Source organism: Sturnus vulgaris, chromosome Z (genome assembly GCF_052056855.1).
Source record: "Sturnus vulgaris isolate bStuVul1 chromosome Z, bStuVul1.hap1, whole genome shotgun sequence".
Taxonomy (NCBI): Eukaryota; Metazoa; Chordata; class Aves; order Passeriformes; family Sturnidae; genus Sturnus; species Sturnus vulgaris.
The window spans coordinates 46,971,678-46,998,016 of NC_142283.1; the positions used below are offsets into that span (position 1 = coordinate 46,971,678).

At 36.6% G+C, this 26,339-nt stretch overlaps 1 protein-coding gene across 3 annotated transcripts in view; it reads left to right on the top strand.

Moving 5' to 3' along the window:
• Positions 1-26,339, top strand: part of PIP5K1B (phosphatidylinositol-4-phosphate 5-kinase type 1 beta) — a 98,285-nt gene that overhangs the window by 12,134 nt on the left and 59,812 nt on the right. For all 3 annotated transcript variants that reach the window (XM_088156853.1, XM_088156854.1, XM_014869913.2), the window contains 2 exons: positions 23,682-23,763; positions 24,492-24,560. In XM_088156853.1, coding sequence (XP_088012979.1) covers positions 24,492-24,560 — 69 coding nt within the window. In that variant the 5' untranslated portion in view covers positions 23,682-23,763. The remainder of the gene's footprint in view (positions 1-23,681; positions 23,764-24,491; positions 24,561-26,339) is intronic.

Sequence of the window (26,339 nt, forward strand, 5' to 3'; positions counted from 1 at the left end):
TGGTATGGGCAGATGTGCCCCAGGCACAGCTGGCAAAAGGGAGGCATCATTGCAGTGTTGATGCAGGTGGCTGATGGTGAGGAGCTTGGTGTCTGGGGGACATATTATGTGGTACCATAGAGAACTGGTGCACATCCATATTCTATGCCTGGTTTGGGTCTATGTTAAACTTTCTTTTAAAAGAGTAGTGAAAATCATCTGTGATTGAAGGACTATCTGATCTCTTTGGTTGTGATGTGACACTATAAAAAGAAATGTAGCTTTGTATGTTTCATTCTTCTCACATCAGGTTGTATTTGAGTAATTAGAAGCTCTCTTTGAACAAAAAAAGTTACTAGGAAGCAAATATCTTTTTTATTAATTAAGGCAGTGTGAATTGTAGGACAAAAACCCCATCTGTACTAATTGGTATTGGTAGCTAGTTTGCTTCACTTAATTTTTAAAAAATAGTAGCATATATTACCAAGTCATAATCCAGTTTAGATTGTATATTTGCCTTTTAATGATGATGCTCATGTTTTGTTTGGTTTTTGTGTTGTTTTTTTGTCACTCTGAGACAGGCTAGTAGAAACAATGGAGTAATTTATTTCAGAAATATAAGACATAGTAATTAAGATATCTTTTAAACTTTTTAATGCATGGCATTATTGCAGCTCTTACTGGAACTTCAGTTATTTTACCTGTTTATGACTACATCCCCTGTGCCAGGCTGATTTTTGTGGTCAGAAGGACTTTGGAAGTCATGGGGGCACAGCAATGCCAAGCAATGTCAAGCTGCTTATAGTTTTTTCCAAAACTCAGGGGGACTTCCCTGTAGTTGGTTGGGGTTCAAGGAAGAGCTTAAATCTGAAATAACCATATTCAGTTAATTTTCATCTGAAATTATCCAGTCTATTCATATGTTGTTCATCCATGTATTGTAAAACGTTGAATTGAATTTACGTAGTTAACAAATAACATCTGAAACCCCCTCAGTGTTGATGATCAGTATATTTCTGACTTAATGTGGACTATCAGGATATGGCAAGTATGAAAGCACACAAGTACATCCTCTGTTTAGTATGATTAAACTGGAGGTTAAAGTGCCAGTGACAATTTTAGATGAAGTTAGATGTATAATATCAGCCTGTTGTAGGAAGTAAGTTATAAGTTTTTGCTTGGCTTTGAGTTGTTGGTTTTGGGGGGATTTTGGGGTTTTTTTGGCTGTGGGGTCTTTTGTTCTGTTTGGATTTTTTTGTTTATTTTTTTTTAGTTTGTTGTTTGGTTGGGGTTTTTTCGTTTGTTTGGGAGCTTTTTTGGAGGGGGATTTGGGGGTATTTTTTGGCTGATTGTTTTGGTTTTGGGTTTTTTTTTTTGTCACAGCATTACATTAATGGAAGAATGTAGTTTATCTGTGAATAAATGGTGGTAAAATCCATGGTGAGAAATCATGGTTCATAAATGCTGAGTTAAAAACAAAAGATGCTTTAGGATATTTTTGTTGGCTGCTATTGAACAATTTCTTGATTTTTACATAGATCTTCAAAGCAGAAAGAGTTTAACTTCAAACTTGCGGCCTAATTATAGGGACATACATTTCTTTCAGTGGTTTAACTTGTTTGTTGAAATGTAAACATTTTTCTCTGTGTTTGCAATATTGTGCTAAAGCATCACAAGTGACATGAAATCTGCTAGAAATATGTATTTTTATGAAATACTTTGACAGAGCAAGTAGCTAGGTTTAGTAAAAAAGAAGACTTAATTTTTGCATTTGCAATAGTTTCTAGGGACCCTAGTGACAAATGACTGGCTGGAATTTAGTAACTGCTTGGGTTTAAACTTCATTTTAGTAGCAACCACATGAAATACTTGGATGTTTGCTTGGAGTGCTCTTACTATTGTTTATCTTTTTATGCAGAGTGCATGTGACACAGTGGGGATTATTGCATTTAAGGGCAGAAAAAGTTCGGCTGAAAAGGCTGGAAGAAAACAGAGTTTGGCTGAGGTGTTTTGGCTAATTGAAATGAGCAGCAGCTGTTGATACGGGGAGATGGATGTTCAGTGTCTTTCTGTGGGACCTCAGAAATACTCAGTATAAACGTTGATTCTGTGAATTTGTTACTTCCATCTATCAGCTGTAAGTGATATTTAGAATGGGTTTTCTGAACTCTGAGAAATTCTGAGTAGTATGACTCTACAAAATGAGAATGACAGTATGTCTTTAATATACTGAATTTAATATACTGAAGGTTGGGATTTGCAGGAGCATCCCCAAACTTGGAAGGGTGAGGAACAAAATCTTCAAAGCTTGTATGAGGTCTGCTGGACACAGTGTCTTCACCATTAAAATTAAATGTAAATTTTCAAACAAAATTTTTATAGAGCGCAAAACGCAACTTTGCATTTTGAAGACTTGAAGCTAGGTGTTACATGGAAATGAGTAGTTCAGCAAGATGCAACTGGTTCTTGTACCCTCAGTTGTGGTTGTGTAGCTTTGTTGTATAAGGCACTAGAGGTAAAAGCATTTCATGAAACACAGTGCATAAGGCCTGGGCTATATATGTTTTTGCATTTTATTAAAAACTTGCACTTAATTGTCAATCCTCTGCAACAAGCTGTCCCGTAAACCTTGGATATGAGGAGAGAATCAGGGCTAACTCCGTAAGACCCACTGAGTTGCTGCAGCTCCTTCTGGCAGAAGTGAGGATTCCAAAAGTCCAGCCTTTAATGTGAGAGACTCTTAAAGAGTAAATAAGTAAGTTGTAGGAGCTAACAGAACAGAAACACAGCGTAGTGAGTTCAGAGAAGGGTAAGATCCCATGATGAGGCCCATGTTCATGAGTGTTTCCTGTGATTTTTCACCGTGTTGCAAGAGAGCAGAGCCTGTTGCCTGTCTCTGTGCAGGGTGAGCAAACACAGTCTGTGAACCTCCTTGTGTGTTGTAGGGTTTCTCAGAGATTACAGCAGCACGCAGTCGGATTTCACTTGTAAAACATCTGTTATCTACTGGGCCTTGAATTTCCTGCCATATATTCTATTAGGTGGCTTTTTATTTCTGCCTGTGAAATATTGGAATATATTCTGTTCTGCCACCCACGTTCTCTTGACACACAACACTGTGCATGTAAGTGAGAATCAGACCTGGTATTCAGGGAATAATTGGCCCAGCAGTGATGCTGGGAAGTTAAAAGGTCATTTGTGATACTTCCATGTGTTCATTTTCCTTATCTTTGAGGGAATAGGGCTCTCTGCAAAAAGCAAATATTTTAGTGAACTTAGACAGTGAACCATCATTTTAGGTGTGTACAGTGAATATTAAATGTAGAGTGAGAAAAAGAATACAGTTTGTTCCAGTTTTAACTTTGTTGCACTGATAGCAGCTAGGAAAGGTGAGTGACAACAGTAGCAAAAGCCAATTTACAGGGAATATTACTCATAGGTATCCTGGGCATTTATTGTATGAGATAAAGTAATCTGAATTGTTGTGTTCTGCTGAATTAACACCCAAAAGCATCACGTGGTCATCTTTAAAAGTCAGTCTATAATGTCAGACTGTATCCCTGCATATCTGGGTTTCACTGGGAAGAGAAATTCTCATTCCTGCTCAACTAGAATTGGATTGATTTGGATGTGGCTCATAAAACATGGCTGGCACTGCAGCTCCTGTACCTCCCTATTGACAAGATTTTTTTTCTTTTTGTGTAGCAATACAGCTTAAGAATGCCAGTAATTGACAGTTATTTTGGCTTATCAAGGTCTTACAAAAATGCACGGAAAAGTAGTTTGTCTGCTTAGTTGATATGATATAGAGACTTGAAAGCCAGGAGATCACTCAGATCTAATAGTGTTGCCGTGCCACACAATAAAATTTTAATTTATTTGTATACAGTATAAGACTTAAGTTAAAATCAATTTCTCTTAATGAAAATTCACTGGTTTCCTATATCAACTATGCATTGGAGAGGCTGCCTGTTAATCACTGATTCATATTTCATATTATGCCATGAGTTAAAGAAATACAGTATTAGATTTGCTTTGATATATTCTTACAACATCTGAAATACGAAACATATCTTCATTATGCCTTATTTTATAGTGTCTTATTGCTTTTGATCCTACTCTTTAGTAAAAATCCTTTTTATTATAAGAGTTACAAGTGAACAAATTGTCCATTTCACAGTTCTGATACTATGTTCAGTTGAGAATTTTTTCAGTTTACCACTGCATGTTAGCAACAAATTGTATTTTATAAGCTTTATCTGTGTGCGTATATATGCACAGTATATGTATGTGTGCCATCACAGTCCAGTGGAAGGTGTTCCTGACCTTGACAGCGAATTAGAAATAGCTGAACTTTAAGGTCCCTTCCAACCCACACCATTCTATGATCATCATAATATAACTAAATGGTGTAGTATGTAGTGTATAATGTAGACAGAATACATAGTATACGTGTATACAAACTATATATGAATGTACAAAAGCATTCTTCAGCTTGCTTATGAAGGCTTTTCTGAAGTCAGGTAAGATTTACATTTTATGTATTTCCTTTCATCCCAATATGCCTGCCTAATGGCTTAAAAATGAGATTTTACAGAGATGGAAGTCACATCTGTTTACAAAAGTCTGCTCTAAACAGTTGTATTTTAAAATTCCTGGGTTTTTCTATTAAAATTTAAGATTGACCACAAGTTTGAGTATTTACAATATAGTTTTTTCTGTCTTGAATTAAGTTATTGGGGAGGGAATGGCTGGTAAGGGGTTAGTTTCAAGCAACATTTTTTTGGGAAATGTGTGAATTTGGGTGACTTTCCTCCCACCCCAGTCTTATTTCAATCCTACAATAACTCGAACACATCTTGCATGATTCTGTAGTATTGAATGTATAAACTTTACAGGTTGCTTGGCCTATAAATGTCTGTGCTTTCAACTACAGCAATGATTTTGTCTCTTGATACTTGTCCCACTGCTATAAGCAAATCTAGATGTTTTCGGTAAGATGCATAGTGCCTCCTTGAAGTTGTAGCTCAAGAAAGGAATTCTAACATGCTTACAACAATGTTGTACCTTTTGTGCAACTCAGACACTGAAATTGAAAAATACTCTTTCCAATTGCACTGTTGAAGCTTTAATAGAGCTTTGCTGTGCAGGCATGACACCAATAAGCACTCCCTTTTCAGATTTCCTTAGTTATCCAGAAAGGTGGGCAAAGCTGTACTCCAGATCTTTGCAAACACTGATGATTAAGCCTGACAACCAGAATAAGGAAAAATAAAGATTCCTATCTGTCATGGTGCTTCAAGAAGCATGCTTTGGTCCTGAAGCAATTGTAGTAAGTTAAAACTTCAAAATACACTGTTTTCATATGAGATTGTAAGAAACTGAGCTGCTTTTGTGAGTTTTTAAAATATATCTCCTCTGTGCTTATTGCTGGCCTCTCATAAAATGTGGTACAGTCCTATCTGGAGCTGCAGAATATTGCATATGCAGCCTCTAGGGCCTTCTCTTTTTACAAATCCATAATTTCCCAAATCCAGGACTTTGAGTCTATGCTAAATGCAGCTTCAAAAACTACTATTTCAGGACAAAAATAGTTTTTAAAAAGTTTCATGTGATATCGTTCTAGCTTTCTTTCTCAAGGAGCTTCCTTAAATGCCATTCAGAGATGAAGTGCCTGTTGTGTACTTCTGGTAACTCATGCATGTCATTTGACAATAAAAAGTTTTAGCAGTGGAAAATCTTAGAGTGGAGAGAGAGAGTACAAGGTTGAGGATGGTGGATGAAATACTTTCCATTTTCTAGTCTGTTGCAGAACCACACATCTTTTTTTCCCTGGCTTTTCTGCACTGCATAAAGATGCACCGATAACTCATTTGCCTGTACTTCATCTAGCAAGGTCGTTTTCTGGAGTGGTGAACCTACCCCACCTACTTCTTGAGTTTATTTTTGTGTTTTCCTTATTCTCTTGAAATTTGGATAATATACTTGTTTGGGGTGACATTTACAGACATCTGTGTGTAAGACGTGAAATATTTTGGGCTTTCATTATGCTCTAAAAATGGGGAAAAGAGAGGCTTCATGTATATGAGAATAAATACTGTTTTTATGTAAGTATATGTAAACATAAAATAAAAATATATTTTACAAATAAAAATGAGGGCTGAATTGTATCAGACTAGAAGATTTTGGAGTTGTACTACTTTGTGTTCTTAATAAGTAATGCAACAAAACTAAGATGTGCATTTACTAACAAAGTGATATGCTATTGCTTCCTCAGGGTTAGTTTTACTGTTCCTATTCTATGAGGTTAGTTCTGAAGCTACTGCAGTAGAGGTAGGGGTTTTGTCCAATTTGTGACACAAGTACTTCCACTTTTTTTTTTTTAATTAAAAAGAAAGAACCAGAAGGACCGGGTTCTGCAAGCAGCCAAGCACCAAAGCAATCTCAGTAAGGTTGTAGTAATGCAGGAAGTAAGGGAAACACATTTCTTTAGAAACTACTTGCTTGTCTTATTTTTGAGCCATTTCTTGTGATACTGAAACTTGTTCCTAGTTATTTTATAAATGTTGTCCAGAAACACACCTCAGGAGAGTAGATGCGGACCTTAGTAATTCTTGGCATTATCTTTGCTTTTTTTGAAAATATTACAGGCCAATGGAAATAATGGTGCATGGTGCCAAGTGATAGCAGGAAGCTATATTGGGAGAAGTGTGCAGTGACAAAGTTAGGGTGTAAGAAGGTAGTGGTGAAGCTTTCTCATATAGAAGCATGCATACTGCAGCATACTGTCAAAATAGCATTGATTTAATGAGCTGCAAAAGCAGCCCTTGGACTTGTATCCCAAATTTAACACTGGTAAAACGGTATGTTCTGCAAAAAGCCTACTTGGAATGTATTTATGGAATGTCTTCGTGTTCAAAAATATTAATACATTTCTTTTGACACAGGGTGTTGGTGGGGGGGGGGGGGAATCATTTTTTCCCCTTATTAATAAATATGTATATTCCTGGTAAGAATTATGTAACAAAAAGCTTCAAAGTGGGAAAAACAAATGTGTTTCAAGTTATCTTGAGAGCGTTAGTATAGTAAATGGTGAAACTTGGAGATTAAGCTAGAAAATGTCTAGCAGGACTGTAGATCATTTGAAATCACAAAGATAGTCTAGATTTCAAAAATAATTTTTTGCCAATTACACTGAGGTTACAAAGGAGCAAACCTGATGAATGACATATTTGTAGCTAGAAATTAGATCATCATGTCCCGGATGAGGCAGTGTGAAAAAAAATTCAGGCCTCTGTATGGTGTCTCCTCTTCTGTGAGATAAGAAACAGAGACCTCAGGCACTGCATGTTAAGTATGGTACTTCATGTTTACACCTTGCACCAGACAGCATGAGACCTGAGGTCTGTGCAAAAAAACAATAGGTGGACTCCTTCTCTTGTTCAATAAAGCATTAGTTCTGCTAGTGTAGGATGAATATAAGAGTGAGAGAATGCAAAGCTCTTTAAGTCATAGAAATACTTTCATATGAAGTATTTCATTTGTATACAAATAAGTTCTGTCAGTGGAGAAGTAGGAGGACAACAATTTCCCTATCCAGACTGCTACAACCACATCCAGTGCAAGATATGTAGAAAGATGATCAGAGGTCTGGGGCACCTCTCCTGTAAACACGGGCTGAGAGCTGGGATTTTTCAGCGTGGAGAAGAAGGCGGCTCCATGGAGGCCTTATTGCATCTTCCAGTACCTAAAGGGGACCTACAAGAAAGCTGGCAAGGAACTTTTGACAAGGCCATGTAGTGACAACAGCAAAGGCTAATGGTTTTAAACTGAGAAAAGATAGATTAGATATTAGGAAGAAATTCTTTACTATATGGGTGATGGAATTGGTTTCCCAGAGAATTTGCGAATGTCACATCCCTGTCAGCGTTCAAGGTCAGGTTGGATGGGGCTCTGAGCAACCTGGCCTACTGAAAGGTGACATGCCAGTGGAGTTGGAGCAGCATGATCTTTGAGATCTCTTCCAGCTCAAGCCATTCCATGATCCTATAAACTGCTATACTAAAATTGACACATGAATATTCTTTGCTGAAATTGTGGCCTTGAGATGTAAATCACAGTAGTGACAGCCTGTGTTTATATCTCAGGGCCTATAGTTAAGCTTGTATGTAACTTGGAAGCAAAACTTATGCATACAGCATTTACATTTTCTGTTTTCTTTAATATGTGATCTCTTTTGTGTGATATAATTGACAGAGGAAAAGAAAGGGTGTGTGAGCAGTAGGTGCCCATGGTAAAGGCTCTCTGTTAGAAACATAAAGAGGTGTTGTAAAGGTAGCTTCACACTCAAACCTTTTCTGCTTTATTGTGATTGGGCTTCTCATCCCCTTGAGGCTAATTTTGGACCCTGGTAACAGAGGTTGGTTGGAAAAAAATTCAAACTTATGCCTTTTCCAATTTACAAGGACAGTGTAACACAGAACTTTTGCCAAGTGGAGGTTGACATCTTGCTCCTTTGACTGCTTCCCTTAGTTCAGAGGTTCCTTTTGTAACCATGAAATTATCCAAACAGAGAATATGCATGTGTAACTTTTTGCTATAGATCAGCATGAACGTACACTTCCAGATGTCTGTTTTTCTTGGAAAAACACCATTTGGAGCTTCATCACAAATATAATAGTAATTCAGTCTTAATTACTTGACTGTCAGGTTTCTGAGTCTTCTATTTTGAGTTTTGCTTTCACACAACTTCAGAGAGTTTTCTACCTTTTCTCTTTCCAGAACCAGCATCTCTACTAAAGATCAATGTATTTGAAATAACCATTGAGGAGGATGTTTCCCAATATTGACAGCATGTACTTTAGTAGAAGCGGTGTTTAGTATCTTGCTGAGTTTTTCAATTTATATCATTGCTTTTGTTTTCACCAAAGCTATGCATAAATAGTTCAGATTGATCCATCTGCAAATATTGCAAGTACTGCCATACTTGATATATTCCTCACAGAGACACATTAAAATATGCCTGTGAGTTGTTTGGTTTTTGTTTTTTTTTCCTTAATTAAAGGAAGGGGAAAAGTTTGTTTTCTTTGCTCTCTTTCTTACAATATAAGTATCAGCTCTTTATTGACTTTTAAAATATATTTTTTCCCTTCCCCTCAATATCCTTTTGACCATTCAAATTTAATAGCACCAAAGGCCTGTTTTTAGCAGACCAAAGCAGAAATAATTTCCTATGCATGTTTCCTGTTAACATGTATTTTCCTTCTACTTTGATTCCCTTGCTCTTCATCTACTACTGCTTCCCATTCCTCCTTCCTTCCCGTTCAGATGTGCACAATCTCTTGTTGAGTGTCTGAGAAGCCTTCCCTTCTTACCTTTTCTGTGCTTTATTATTTTGTATCCCATCCCGAATTGCTCCCTGTGTTCACTTGCACCCTTCCTGTCTGTTTTATGCATGAAAGTCTTCAAAGTGAAAGAAAATGCTTTTTAGCTAGATTTAGTTTTCTTCTTGCTGTGAGAACATAAACAGTGCAAAGAAAATGAACAAAGTGAGAGACAGAGAGGCTTCCAGGAGTCTTGGCTGATTTCTGAGCAAAGAAAATACACACCCTCACAGAGATACATGCCATGCCCCTGGAGATTTCTATTCTGTCCTCCAGCCTGATACATGTCAGTTCTTGGGAGCTGTATTTGTTAAGCAGAGTACCTGTGCTAACTCAATGGTATGAAAGGAGATCTCTCTAAACCCATTTAAGTTTGTAATCTTGGGCCCACTGGTGCAAGAGATTTTTCAGAGATAGGTCTACAAAAACAGGCACCTACTTTAAATTTCTACCAACATTTTTTGGTAGAACAAGATATCAAGGATTAGATATAAAATATTTTTTTCTAATTAGTTTATTAGAAAATCATATCGTCTTTGCTATGATTTGGAGAAACTCCCAAGAGAAGCAACTACCAAAAAAAACATTGCTTGACTACTGCCTTACCCCTGTGACGGGAGATGGATTTGCCATCTGCTACTGTGTTCATTCTCTGCATCTTCTTTCTCTCATAGCCTCACTTCACCATCACCTAGCAACTCCTTCAGTCTCTCGAAAAAAACCTGCAAGCTCAGATCTGTAGCTCCAAACCAATGCTCTTCACTGGAAACCTTTTTCTTTGAAGGGAGATATGGATAACATCCAGTTTTTTCCAGCTTTTATGCCAGACCATTGTTAGTCACTGCTTGTTAACAGCAGCTTTTAAAAATGTGATTACACCTTCAGAGTGGCCTTGTGAGGCATCTTAGTGTCTAGCCTTCCTCTCTGTCACTCTTGCATGTGCACATATTAACTCACATACAGAAGCTCAAACACACTGGCCAGGGCTGGTAGACCTCAGGAAAGGGTTTTAGCTGATCTAAAACTAAAGGTTTTCTTAAGCTAATGGCTGCCTTTTACAAGCATTTGAGTAATACCATGCTCCACAAGAAAGTTGTTCAGGCCACCATCACCTTTTGTGACGACCTGTTCCTGCAGTGAAGGGACAGTCTGTCTGTTCTCTGGCCATCCTTGCTGGTAGAATGAGGATGAAGGGTAAGCAGGCAGGCTTGTCTGGCTGGCTCTTGTCTCACAGTATTCTTGCCCTTTATTTGGCAGTCCTTAGTTACTAATGCTGGCCTACAGCTCAGTGCTGTAATAATGCTGTGATATTGCAAGCAAAACTGAAGATTGGTTTATTTCTATAAAATAAAAGCATAGCCAGCTAGAATGAAATTTTAATGAATATTATTTTTCTCTTACATAGCTAATCATCAGGCTCCCTATTTCAGGAACAAGATAGAAGACAGAAAGGTTCAGAGACTACACACTGTTAACGACAACACTTGAAAGGCAATTTCCTGTAAATACATTTAAAATATGTGCTGTTGAGCATACCAGTTTTTTTCATCTCAGACTAAGAACCCCCAATTCAGTAGCCAGTAAAATCATAGGCTGAAAAAACATAATTAATTTGTTTAATCAGATGTTCCAGCAGATTAATGCCAGGTAAGGAATATAATAAAATAGGCTATTGTATTGTACACCTTAAATTGTAAGAACACGCTGTTCCTGGGAGAACATGTTGACTGAATTACTGGGGTTTTTTCACTTCAGTCTATGGAATCTTTATAATATTCGTAGCCATGTTTCATCTTGACAAAATTTTGTTGTTTTTATAGTTAGCAATTCACAAAACAATATACATTGAGCAAAAACTGTGATTAGTTGTGTGAGTTTTTTTCTTTCTAAATGCTGAAAGCTGTATTTTTACCTTTTGAAAACTACGATGTGGGCTGTTAACTGACTTACAGATAATACTGGAGGCCTTTTCTAACCTACTTATAATGATGCAGTGAGAGGTGGAGATATTGTTTCAAAGGGCTTTTGTGTGAAGGAAGGAGGTTCTTATTTAAGCCTCTCAAGAATTCAGAGACCTTTTAATTTGTGGGAAAACTTACACTCATTTTCTTGGAACAGCTCACAGGTTCTGGTGTGAGGTTGTGTATGGCTCTTCTACAAAGTTATCACTGGCTGCTTACTCTTGTTGCTGTGCTAAACTTTTTGTTTTAAGTCCTGTTCATGTGTGCATGGACACTTTTAAATTAAAAAGCTAGTTTACGTGAAGATGTGTTCTTTACTTACAGTGCTAGCTTAAGATTTTGAATTTTTCTGTAATATTTCCAGCTAGGTTATTTAAAGAAATTCAGCTAGTCACTTGCAAAGAAATTCCTGGGGAGGGAGACTGTCGTGGTGCTTCTATATTGTTTGTCAACTTGCATTTTTTTAATACAAAAATGTTCGAAATGGTGCAACTACATGTGGCGTATAAAAAACATCCGAAGAATAATAGTGTTTCAGAACTGGCAAAAACATCTAGTAATGACTTCATTTTACTTTCTTTCTGCCAAAACCGTTCAGAGTCAGTTTTTTCAATTTAGTTTGGCAAGTGAAAGACTGTTGGAAAACAATTTGTTTATGTCATTTGGCTGGAAATAACTAAAGGTTTATTGAAAGCATTTGTAATGCCACTTAAAAATTCTGTGACTCGGTGTCCATACCTTAAGATGACTGTACGTGTTTCTTACCATGTTGCTTGATGTCAGTAGGGAGGTATGTGTGTTGATGTGGTTTGGATTTGCATATTACAGTGCAGATATGCTCATAATTCAGCTGAGTGCCAAAGCATACTGTTGGGGGGAAAAAAAGCAGTCACTTGTCCATTCTGATCCATTCATTCAAGACATGGCTTGGAAAACAGTGATGTCTTTTCCTGGTCTTAAAAAATTGAGAGCCTGATATGGTTATGGGATAAGGGATTTTTACCTCTGTGTTGTAATAAGGATCCTTATTGGTGCGCCACTTTGACAAGTGAGTGCGCCACAATGCACACACACGATAGATTGCATATGCAGTTTATAAACCTTAAAAATTAGCATATTTAGCAAGGATGCCTCAATGAGAGGCCTGGATGAATAGTGTGATAGCCTCCCATCCCAAGGAATTCCCTCCTGGATGAGCCAAATCTCTAATTTATAGGAAATGTTCTAGAGAGAACCTTGGTTTTCCAAGGTAGTGTAGGGTTTTCTGGCCTCCTGCTACAAGGCTGTTAGGATATTTGGTCTCCTGGCCTAACAGAATACTAGGACTATGCTAATTTATCAGACTTAAGGAATTACAAGTATGCATCCTAAGAGTATTGAGGACACATAAAAGTGATGCAAAAGGTATACAAAAGAAAAGGCAAAAGATCATCTTGTCATCAACAGAAGTATATGGTTCCTTCTAAGGGCAGTAGGAACCTTTGCATTTAAGCAGCCACATTCCAGTCAGCAAATGGAATAACTTTATTAAAATTCTCAATTCTTTTGGTTCCCATATTGCAGTTTTACTCTAGTGGATGCAAAATATCTGTCCTGGTTTGATGACAGGAGCTCTGACAAATAGCACTATTTCCTTACATGCTGAGCAGTTCTTTACTGAGTTTATTTCAGAAATTCATCTTATTGTATTAATAATGTTTTTTGAGTTTTTTGTCCTATGCAGCTTCTGAAATTGTTCTTTTCTCCCTTGAAGCTTTCTCTGTGGTTTAAAAAGAAATATTAGACAGCTCCTTTAAATCAAGAAGACTCCAGCTTTTATGCTTTATAGTGCATTTCATAAAATGGGATAGTATTTTCCTTTTCTATAGCTTTGTGAGTGATTTTGAAAATGTATCTGAATAACTTCTACTCTATAGGAAGCAGAGAGGCCTTAATTTAATCAAAGGAATTTTGGTGATGTAGGATTTGTTCCCTGCTGAGGCTGGTAAAAGACAGTTTTTTCAAATCCTTTTCAAGAGTAAAGTGTGCTTTCTATTAAATGCTAACCAAAATTAAGTTGTAGGGGGCCAAGGAAAACTACTAATTGCAGTTTTAGCTTTCCTGAAGGAAAATAGTATGTGGGGGATTAATTGGTTGTAATAGATTTTGTTACTCAGTAGAGTACTTAGAGTATCTCTCATCTTGAATTTATACGCAACTTTTGAATTTGAGGCTTACATCCTTCTTCTATATCCATTCTTGAATGACCTTGTTTTTCACACAAGCTAGGCACCTGAAAAAGAAATTGCTATATAAATATACATTTGGGAACCTAACGTTAGCCATGCATTTCTATTTTCCTTAAGCTAGTGTGGAACTCGGTTCGAGTCCTGTTGCCTGGCCCATCAGGCACTGCTGCAAACAATTCTTTCCATCTGTCTCTCAGTATTGTTTCCTGATATTATTACTAGTGGACTAGAGACTCTGAGGTTATGTGAAAGTATGTGATTGATTGAAACAACTGAGGCAACTGGTGTCTCCTCCATCGTGGATCAAGGGTCTAACAGTTTTCATTACCTTCCTCATTCCCTCCCTGGTTTGTTTTTGATCTTAGGGGTGACCATAACAAAGCTGTTGTAAGGAGCTCCATTATGGTTAGTATTCTTTGGTAGGTTACTTTTGATAGTTTAATTGTCTGGATGAGTTCTCTTGGGACAGGAGTATCACTGGTGCATAATAATGATGTTAGCGAATGCATGCTTGGAAGGCAGGACCACAGCAGCACCAGCCTAGACCAGCTGAAATTGTTGCAGATATCCAGTCTGAGTGATATGTAGTGATTTAATGGAAACCAGGAGGAGTCATGGCAGTAACCAGGTCTTTTCCTTCCTTCAAAGTGGTATCAACTACTTTTTAAACAGTAGTCTAATCAATCAAAATTACCTGTCACATCTTCCAGGGTAATCTCTTGCACTTTTGAACTGTCTGTTTGCAGCTGTATGGAATGGCCTTCAACTGGAGACAAAAATAGGATTTTGAAATACTTGAATTTCTTAGATAATCTGACTACTGAACAGCTTAACTATCATTCATTAAAAGCTATATGTACAAAAGTTACACTCACAGGACCTGGGGAAGAAGGCAAACAGAACTTGAAGATCATAATGATCCCCTCATGCATTCATTCAGTGTGTCCATGGCATATTCTTCTGCAAACTTTGTTGTGAATATTTGCATGCTAATATGCAAATGGCCTAAAAATTTCCAGTAGTGTATCATTTATGAGTTACCTGTGTAGAACTGATGCACAAATTATGCCATCTGTTTTAGTGCATGCAGATTATTTTAACCACAGCTTCTCAATGCTCTTTAAAGAAAATAATTCCTATTACAATATTTTATTCCTACCTCTGTTGTAAAGTTATGTTTGCATAGCAGTTTTGAGTGTGGTTAAGCTCCTTTTGAGATGGAAATATGTGGATGAGTAAAATGATAAAGGTTTCAAACTAGAGCAATACAGCTATTGTGAAGTTCTTGTTACAAACATAACAAACTTTTCTTATCAAAGTAACTTGTCCCATGCTTTTCTGCTTTTTATCTTCCATGTTTAGTCTATTCTTTTTATATTTAGTCTTCTCAAAGTCCATTTGACCTATTTTTCTTTTCTCTGATGACTATTTCTGGAGTTTCAGATTACTAAAGTTTTTTAGTTGACCAAATTCCTCTTTTATATCTATTCCCCACCCAGGGATTATTTGCATCTCTGTTTGTATCATTCCTTTAAAAATTGACACTTTTACTGATCTCCTTTTTGAGATTTCATGAGACTTCTTTCCCCATGGATCTTAGTTCCTGCTTATATGAGTGAAGCAGCTTCCCATGCTTTCCTTTTAAAAAACATGACCACAGTGTTATGTGATCCCTGTCAGTCTATTTTGCATGTACCATGAAAGACAAATGTAGAAGAATTTTCCCTCTCCTTGTGCCTTTTGCTTTCTTTATCAACCATTTGTCTCGGCGTGCTGCAGTGTTTTATTGGACAGCATGCATTATGTGGTGGTTTTATCTCAAAGTGCAGTGTCTGGTATGTGTTAGTAACAATAGTCCGTTGCATATCAAAGTTGCCAAAGTGAAGGAGCAGAACTCTGATTCTGGGCTCTGCCAAGTCTTCGACCTGTGCCCTTCACTGTGGTACTACTCTAACTTACATTGTGTACTGTTGTATGTAGCATGCAGATGTTTCCTTCTTTCAGTTGTTTCAAAGAAAACTCCATCTTGACAATTTTTATTAATTTGTAATTCCAGATGGCTTTCTAGAAAGCTTGCTAGTGTTCTAAAAAGTGCTGTTATTGGCACATGAAATCGGAATTGTGAAAACATAAGTAGCAATTGGGAAGTCTTCTTTGGCTACGTCCAAATATGTCTTTTTGCTTTGTATGCTTTCAGACTTACAAAATAATGAGAAGTTAATGGGGCCATTTCACTTTATGAAAGGAGGGCCTGTTAACAGTTTCTGCAAGATACACAATGTGACGTCAGTTGTGTCAGAGATCAAATGTTTGTTCTTTCTGATTGCTGATCTGAGCTCACTGGTTTGGAAAAGTTCTTTAGTTATTAAGACATCGACACTGTCTAGTACATAGTAGAAAGTTTGCTCTGTTTTTACAGATGGTGTTTGGCAAGATGTAAGAAATCCTTAGGTGCTTCTGAGGAGAGCAGAAGACACAGTGTTTGACAATAAATGTTAAGTAGGCTAACAGGAAGTAGAGCAGTAAGATATATATAAGGCCCTTGGAATGAAGCCCTGAATTTGGAAATTCATTGAGGGGAAACAAAATCTAACCCACCTCTTTCTTGCAAGTTATCTGTCACATGCAGAATTCACAAAATACAGCAGTTACAAATGAAAATCTGTGTGCTTTGTTGAAGGAGCACAATATGCTGTGTTTCCAAGGACTTCTACATATTGGTTCCTTCAATGAATTTCCAGTTTTGTTTGGATAGTTGTAAAAAAATTTACATCTGAAAGAATCACAGCAGATTATTTTTTAAACAAAAGATATGATTTGTAGCTATAGTTTGTGATTTTGTAGCTGTGATCCTGTGATATTACAATGGTAATGTGTTTCACCTTGAAGAACAGGTTAGTGCACCACTTTAAATAGAAGAGGAAGGGACTCTTGTAGGTTGTCAAATCTGGGTAATCAGATGTATTCTGAGTATTTGTAAACTTTGATGCAGGTGGTATTTTCTGAATTTCTACATTTTCATTTATTTTCCCATCTGAAAGCTAAAGGAGGAAGATAGATGATCTGACCTTTGCAGTAAACCAAAAGATTACAATATGAACATATGTTTTTTATAGTAGGAATAGTATGGTAAGTTACTTTTCAAATTCAGCCAGCAAATTAAGAAAAAATTCTACTCCTATTATGACGTTTTTAAAATACATCCAAGTACTGTGCCATATTCATGGAACTGGGGGGAGGGAGGGCAACTGTAGAAATCAAACAGTATCAGAATCTTAGCATTGTGCTCGGATTAGTTGCTGAGAGACTAAAAGGATCTGTCAGGGCACTGAAACTAATGTGTGTTATTAAAGCTAGGTAAATAAAGGTGGTGTGAACAGCTGACATGACTTAGAACAGATGAGCAGTCTGAATGGCAATTTTTTGCTGGTTTTGCTTGCTGCTTTCTCTGTAGCATTTGTGCTGGTCTGATTGTATTACAAAGACCAGGAGAAGATGAGATTTTTTTTACCCCTTTTACTTTATTTGTGAATTTCATTGCTTTGCTACGTCTGATTTTCATCTTATTATTTTTGAGGCAAAATCAAAAATAAATCAGGTAGACTAATCAGGGCTTTTTTGTTTGATTTTTTTGTTTGGTTGGCTTTTCTTGTTAGGCGTTGCAGCCTACACAATTTCTGGTCTGCTTTTTTTAGCTGTTCACTCTGAAATTGTTCATCCTAGCATTAATTATCAAGAACAGCATTTTCCAGTTTTCACAAGTGCAACAACAGTACTGCCACAAATTTTACACAGAAGATTTTACGTTCAGTCACCCTTAAAACCTTCATAATCAGTTGTGGATTGTGAGCTGTTGACAACTGTTTGCGGTTTTTTCACTTTTTCTCTCCTTCTTTAAATTCGTACGATACTTTCTTTCCCCTGCCAGATAGAGAGAAAAGATAGATATTTTAAAAATTACTTCTTTAGTGGCATAAATTAATGGTATTTATAATGCAGTAAAAAGTTTGCTCTACTTTTGCAGTAATGCCTGGAAACACATAAGAGATCATTCAGTACTTCTGCAGATAGTGAAAGTCACAGCAGTTGACAGTAGAAGTTTATTAGGCTGACAGGCATTACAGGGATTGGGTGGATTAAATGCTCTCAGATTTAAAATCCAAATATTTTTAGATTTTAAGTTTTCATCACTTTTTAATGATTGTTGAGTCCATTGCAACATGTAAACATTTGCTTCATTCTGAGGATACATCAGTTTAAAAATGTATAATATATTTTACTCTTCAGATGTTTCAGATATGGGAGCATACAGGTTTGATCTTAGATGTCTGTGTGTCCTTCTGGTACAAATTGAATCTATTCCACAAACTAGTGTTTGAGATATTATTTAAAAAAAAAAAGAGAGCTGAATTGTATACATATTTTTTTTTCTTGTAACTGAGTGGCTACATACACTACCTCAATTTTTATTTGAAGGCTATGCAAATACCCAAGCACTCATGTATAAAAAAATGTTCTCTGACATTAAAAGACATAAGGTTTTTGGAGAGGGAGTTAACTTGTGATGACTGTTGAGAAAGATGTCGGATCTTTGATGTGTTGTTCCTTTTACCACTCTGTGCATTAAATTATGCTTCTTTCACTTCTTTAGATCTGTGTGCTTGAACTCTGCCTAGCAATGCTTGCAGGTTCCTAAACACCACTCTTCATTGTCTGGTAAACTCAGAAGGAAGGCAATTAAACCATGAAAATTTTAGTTAGCATTTTTTTAAATCATGGAGAAAAGCTCCTTTAAGAAGCTGAAATGTAATAAAATCAATATAAGTCCCTCTATTCACCTGAAGCTAACACATCAATTTCCTCCTGTGTCTTCTGAAAACAATGCTGATAGTATGCTGATATCTTTGGTTGGATTTTGTGTGGAAGCAAGATGTATGTAGGTGATTTTTATGTGTGTCAGAGGATGTTTTTTGTGTCCCAAACCCCTTAATTTACAAATAATCTGATAACTAATCCTACTATTCAAATTCTACTTGAGAGGGTAGGGGAAAAAAAACTATTGATAGTTTTGATTGACCTAAGTTTGTCAACTAAATTTCACAGTGGTCCAAAGTACCAGCAAGTTTCATGGAATAATAAACAATTTGGAAATCTAGTGCTGTTGTGCATATTGTATTAGTTGGCAGAGAATCCAGACTGGAGGGAGACTTGATAAATGCATGATCTGCAAGAGAAATTTGTATGAACTCAGGTCTTTATAATTTCCAAGAAGTAGGTGAGTTAGCTTTCAGTAGTGCCTTTTGATCTTGCAGCTCCCTTTAGGTAGCTCCAAGAATACCATGAATGGTTTTTGGGTACTGGAGCTTAGAGTGGGGGAAACTATAGAACAAGTATGAAAAGAGTATCTTTTTATTGATGAATATGTGTGAATGGATTTCTTCACTGTGGAGCATTTTCGTCTTAGAAGATTTGCCCCTTCTGGCAAAATTTTGTGTAACAAAGGTCTCCAGCTTCACACTGGAGCTAAAATCTGGCAATGTATGACTGTCCCTAATGTGGTGTGATGGAAGAATGCTGCCTTATAAATCTGCAAGTCCTTTTAATGAGTTGAAGAACTGACTTTAAATGCTACTCTCACAGCTTCCTTAAGCAAATACGTCTGGACAAATCTTACCAGTAAAAGTAAGTTTTGCAGTAATGAAATGACTGTGGTTTTCATACTTGTATTACAAGATGTTGTGTCAAAGTAGTAACAGAGGGGAGACAGGAGTTATGATGGAATTTGACCTGATTACTCTTTTTAATGGAGTTCACCATAAATGCTGTTTGTAGGACTAGAAATTCTTGTTAACATCCTTACAAGGTGTGCTGACAAACTGCTGTGATCAAAAAAGAATGTAGTCTTGCTGTGTAAACTCCCAGTAACCTATGACAGATAAAATTACTATTCTGATAATCTTTTTTTTCTCTGGTTCTGAGTTATTGTCATTGGTATGAATTTAATATAAGATTCTTTGTGCTTTTCTGAGAAGTCACCTGCCACATTCTGAGGATTTTGTGTCCTGGCAAAAGAGAACTATTCAAGAATTAAGAAATGGCTAAATAAATAGGTCATCTGAAATGCACAGAATTATTAGAAAGAAGTTTCCGGATTGAGTCCAAAATTGTGTGTTCCATCCCAATGCATTCACTTGCCAAAAAAAACCCCCAAAGTGTTTCCTGAAAATGCATGTGTGTTTCAGACTGAAAAATCTGTACCATACCGTCTATTTTATTTGTATGCTATTAATCTTAAACATGCATAATTGTTTCTTGTTTTCTTTAATTTCTAGTATTCTCCCTTTGCCCACTGGAAAATGTAAAGCTTCATTTAATCTTGTTTTGTCTTGTGTTTTTACTCCTCATACTTAAAATTAAAGATTATACCTGTGAGAAATTATAAATATATTTTCTTTTGCATGATGTTTCTAACTCACAGCAGAAGCCTGGCAGCAGTACACTCATACGTCTGTTTTAAAAGCTATGAAGTATATTTCAATTTTAACTATAAATCAGAACAAGGCAGTATTTGTAGAGGAGAGCTACATCGCTTATATTTGGAGTGTGATTCCTCAACGGCATGTTTTATTAGTGCTTTTAAAAAAATATTTGTTTAAGAAAATTGTCTTAAATATGCTAAGAAATGCATTCTCAAAAAAAAGGTTTTCATGATAATGGAAAGAAAGCAGAACTGATTTTTGGTTGAATAAATTAGTCATGGGCCTGTAGGAATCTAGCAATAGCATTTTTCTTGAAAGTTCGCTTTCACTGAAGATGTAGGCAGTTCTAAAGTTAGCTTGAAATTGAGCTGAGAGGCCATTCAAGTGCAAGTAGCAATACCTGTTCATGTGAGCTGGGCCTCAGCAACTTAGGTTGTGTAAAAACAAATGGTTATTTATAGTCTGGAAAAATAAATACCTTATGCTGTTAGTAAAAGATATAAGGAACATGGAATTAAAAATTCAAGAGCAAGGAATCAGAGTTGGGTAGGAAGCTCACATCTGCTGTCTATCATCTCAGTTCTCAAAATACCATCTATGTGGTGGGCAGAGTGGTGTTTACATTGTGGGCTTCTGGCTGATCAGAGAAATTAAAAAGGTGTCCCTGTAGTTCTAGCGGAAAATGCACATGGCACATTTCCCCCAGAGTGATGGAAATTGCAGTTTGTGTTAGTTTAGAAGCATGTGGTTCTATGATTCTAGGACAAGAAACTAAACTGTGAAAGAGTTTTGGGGTTTTTTTTTTTGTTTTTTTTTTTTTTTTCCTGAAGCGTACATTGAATAGATATATTTTTAAAGTCTGCATTTAAGACTAGGAGGTGTTCAGAGCAGAAGGCTGGAACTGAAGGCTGTAAACTTGTGTTTCAAAATCTGTACATGTCACAGTAGTTTTTGCTGCATGTAAGATTTGTGACCAAAATGTTGACTCTTCAAGAGTATTTGGGAAAAATACACCTTAAATTCCTACTGTACTTTAATGTTTCTCTTTCTTTGTCATCAGGTAGGATAGCATCTAGCAAGTTAGAAAGGAGATGTTACAGCCATCTTTCACTTGTGATTTAAGCCCAGCCAGCCCCTGAGCCCCACATACTGGTTCACTTGCAGATGGAATGGGGGGGAGACTCAATAGGGTAAAAGTGAGAAAACTCAGGGGTAGAGATAAAGACTGTTTAATAGGTAAATCAAAATCTGTGCATGCAGGCAAAGCAAAACAAGGAATTCTTTCACCATTTCCCACGGGCAGGAAAGTGTTCAGCCATTTTCAGGAAAGCAGGGCCCCATCACACCTGATGGTGAAAAGAAGGAAAACACAGTCACTTCTACCATCCTCCCTTCCTTCTTCCCCTGGGTCTATATGCTGAGCATGATGCCATAAGGTCTGGGATATCCCTTGGTCAGCTGGGCTCACATGTCCTGGCTGTTCCCTCTCACAGCTCCGTGTGCATCGCCAGCCCACTCACTGCAGGGTGCAGCAAGGCCTTGATGTGGTATAAGCACTATGCTAGAGTAGAAAACATCCCTGAATTATCAACACTGTTTCCAGCACAAATCTAACATGTAACCCTACACTAGCTACTGTGAAGAAAATTAACGTTTTCCCAGCCAAAGTCAGCACACTAGAATATTTTTGAAACTTAATGTTTTCCTACCTGCCATGTCTTTATTGTGACCTTTTCCTTTGTCAGGTACATACAGAGATTCAGTGCTTTAGTTACAGTAGTTTCCTGCTATGGTAACAAAAAAACCAAATATTTGTATTTGAGTCCAAGACTGTAAGTCGTGACCTGTCTTTGAACCGTTAAACCTCATCAGACCTGAGACAGTAGCTGTTGCTCTGCGCATTATAAAGCACGTGAGAGGGAACCGTGTGCCACTTCAGTAGCTCTAGGGCAGGAGGAAAATACACAAAGTAATACTTGCTTTGCAAAAAATTGTTAGCGTGGAACAAGAGATGGTTGTCGCAGCACAGATTTTCAAAGTTGTTTAACACAAACACAGTGAAGATGGAGTTGTGTGTTCTGTTTCTCAAAACATTAGAACCAAAATAATTCTGTTCGAGGTGCCTTTAGGATATAAACTGACACATACAGGAAAAAATTACCTTCTTTATGGTGTATGAGTTTTTATGCTTGGTAGTTACTGAACCTGGTCTCTCACTGGCTGTTTTCCTATCATTGTCAGTATTGTAGGGGTGTATTTTCACACGAGTGAAGTGTTTTTGAATAATTTGTCTATCTGTGCTGGGAAAAAAACAGGCTTTTCTCCCATGAATGCTTTCTTCAGCTGGCTTACTGAAAGAAAGCTTCCATGTTGCATTTATGTTTGCCTTTTGCTGAGTATGTGGGCTTCTAATTTAAGAAGTTTAGTGTGTAGTGGAACATCATACTGTATCAATAGTCTCAGGAGGTATGTGGAGGGTGGGGGTGTTTTAATCCAGCTCGGGTGAGGATTGGTGTTTTAACCCAGTGATAAGTTATTCAAAAAGTCTTCTACTAGTAATTAAAATGACATTGCTTTTCCTGCAAAAGCTGCTTTAGCAAGTTCTTGATGCCTCTGTTTGTGTAATGATGGTTGTAAGCATGGGTGAATACTAATATTAAATGTGTGAATATAGGTGAGTGAGACGTACAATTTTACAAACTGTAAAAACTAAGTCCTTGCCTTTAAGTAGGAGTTCAGCATATAAGAGATTGCTAATGCACATCCAAATGAAGGAATTATTGATTAAGGCGCATTACTTATATGGCGGCTACAATGAAGAATACAGTTAGCTGCAGGAAGAAAATACTGGTATGTAATGTAAGAAGTTGGTTTTTTTAAGGAGGCATTGTTTTCTCCTCAGAAACTCTGAATTTTTATCTCTTGTATTCCCTTCCCCCCCCCCCCCTTTTTTTTTGGCTCAGGTGCTTCTATGAAGAAAAGGATAACTGACTTTTGAAGCCTTTTATTTATATCTTCCTTGGTAGTGCTAGTATACACTTCAGATTAAAGGAAAATTAAAATCAGTGAATGAGGCCTGAGAATACTTTCTTAAAACCAATTTTTAGTTATGTACAAGATGCTATTTGTACTGCTTAAAGACAAAATGAGATTTTATTCTCATTTGGGGTATCATGAGATTTTTTTTTTATCTGTGACTTTTCAAAAACCTTGTGTCTTCCAAACCATCACAGCTATTTTTTATAAGTGATTGGAGATTATAAAGTAATAAGATGAATAAGACATGTAATTACACAACACTTCAGAGCATGTATGTTCACTGCTCCACATAAATGTTTTATTGTTGAGTTGCTTGTGCTACAGGGGTGAAATATCTAGGGCAAAAAGAAATTAATCTGCACTGTTTTCCTCCTATATAATACTGCTAGTTTCTAAGTATATTAATCAAGTTATAGTATGTTCTAAGTATCGTAAGTTCTAAATATAGTAACAACATTGTTTAACGTGATTCTTAAAAAGCATCACCTACAGCTGAATGCTTGCTTGGGCTGAAGAACAGTAGTAAAAGGAATCTATGGCTATATGCTATATATGGCTGTGCAAGATAGAAATTTATTAAGGCATAGTGATGACAGATTTTTCTAATAATAGGTTGTGAAAAGCATTAACACCATCAATGAATGGCTTGATCTTCGCTCTCAATTCCAGATGACCTGTCCTGTGGTTTGTAAGGGTAAGTATAATTCTGTTATGAAAGTATTGGTAAAATCTAGAATTATTTTAAACCATGCCATTATGCTTTTTTGTTTTGTTTGCTTTAGCAGACAAACTCAGAGTGTCTGACCAAGGTGATCTCTGTCTTAGAGGTTTATTAGTGGTCTAGAATGGGTTTACAGCTGTGGTAAGATGCAATGTCAAATAGTTGTAGCACAATGCTAATAATACCTAGTCTGTGGCTTCAATCCTTGTATGGGCCATTCACTTAAGAATTGGACTTGGTGATCTTTGTGAGTCCCTTCAACTTAGAATATTCTGTAATTCTGTGTGATTCTGTGATCTCCTTGCTACTTTAAGGAGATACAGCATATTGGTGCAGCTAAGCACCTTAGTCTACTGAGACATGCCACTGAATATCTGGCTCATAAGTTTCATAGTTTTGTCCTTTCAAGAGCATCTTTTCCAATATGCTGAAGAGCAAGATTTCACTGCATACTGGTGTGGGGAAAAGAAACAGAGTCATGTAGATTCAGTGATATACAGGACATATTCCTGGGCCAGTGCTGTCCTTTTGGTCTGTGTGGAAAATACTTACAAGAATATTGTAGATATGTCACTGATCTTGCTAATGTGCTGTTCTCTGAAAAATTTGATTTTAGCAAAAATGGATAATTATATGATTTTTATGAACAATTACTTTTGTAAAGCAAAAGCCTTCTTTATAACTTAAGCTTCTGTTGTTAGATGTCGTCTGTTACTGAAAATGGAAATGTTACTGCTGGAAAGCCAAATGAAGAGAAAACATATAAAAAGGTAAATAAAACTTTCAACCTTTTTATTTTATATTTTTCCCTTCATGTCAGTAATTCAGATCTACTGTATGTGAATATATTTCAGAACTGACTAAAACCAAGAACAAATAAAACAAGTTCCATGGGGTTTTTGAAATTACTTTATCCCATCTGTGAAATCACAAGGTATTTCTACCCACTGCAGAGCTGAATATTTAAAATTTATTCAGTCCAGCTTTAAAGTATACCATCTTGCTAGATTGATAGAAATTCTATGCTCTTAGCAACAGGTACATCTCTGGGCTTAAACACTGTTGTAAGAAATCTAGTAAGTTTCCAAATGCTTTGAATGTTTATATGATATGTCTAGACTACAAACCTGAAAAGCTAAGCAGCTTTCTAGCACTTTGCCAAACAGACCACTATTTGTTTGATAAGTATTTTTTAAAAAAGAGATGTTTAATGTAGGAGCATGCATAAATGTTCATTTATATATTGCTGACAGCGATTTGGGGGTTGTTTTTCTGATACTGATTGTCTGTGATCAGAATTATTTGGATCCACTGGCAATTTTGATGACTAAGCTGAGCTATAAATACAAATTTTTCTTGACATATTTATGCAACTAAATTGTTATCTACTGAATTTGATCATTATTTTGACAGATCACCTCAAAGAAATGGTTATTATGTTTTTAAATTAATTTCTGTAATCTAGCACAGAGGTCCACATGCTTCTGCAGTACATACAGTGATTAGGGTTTTTAATTTCTGGGTGCTGCTTACAGTACTGCTGGTAAAGTCAAGGACATTAATAAGCTCTTTCTTTTCCAACTCTTTTTCCTGGCAGTTACATTGCTAATGCCTCACAGGCCTTAGCATTACAGATAATTTTCTCAGAAATGAAAGAAAATAATGTTTGGTTTAAATATAGGTTAGTTTAAATTTCCCAACTGATAACTTTAAAATATAGAAGTCAAAATTTGTCTTCACAATTAATATGAAAAAGGAAGAAATGTTCAGTGCCCGAAGTGAATACTTCTTCAGGTTTATTTTGCTAGACTAGACTACTAGCAGCCATAGGTAAGTTTCCATTCCCCCATGTCATTCCACATACTCTTCTCTATTCCTTTTTAACTATTAATTCACAACCTTTCAGAGGAAGCTGTGTAAAGTCTTTTTCACTATGGCACAAATTCAACTGTGTATCTACTGCAAGTACCTCTGGCAAGACCTGGGATTCACAGCCACATCATACTGACAGACCACAGTGACTATCCAGGTTCTGTCCCTGAACCACCAATTGTTGTATCTTGTGCCAATTTATTTCCTTTTCATATAATTACACCTTCAGTTGTTCTGTGTTCAAGATCTGTGCTGCATATGCCCCAAATAGTTTAGTGCTATTACCAAATATTGTCATCATACTCCTTCTTTTTGTGATCAGTTTAATAAAATATTAATAATGTTGACCTCAAAATTCATCCATGCAGAGCTAACTAGTACCATATATTTGCCTGATGCCTCACTTTTAACAATGTCTCTCGTTTCTTAAGCCAAATTCCTTAGAAACTTTGCACCTTCTGTTAAATCTTGAAGACTGTGCTTGAGCAGGGAGGTTGGTCCAGATGACCCCACTGGTGGTCCATTCTAACCTAAACCACTCTGTGATTCGGTGATCCTCACCGCCTTCAGATATTCTATATACATTGTTTATTTTTTTAATAGATGTTCAGAGTCATGTATCAATAGTATATGCCTGGAAGTATAGGGTAAGCCTAGTAGGACTTGTGTTCATGAGG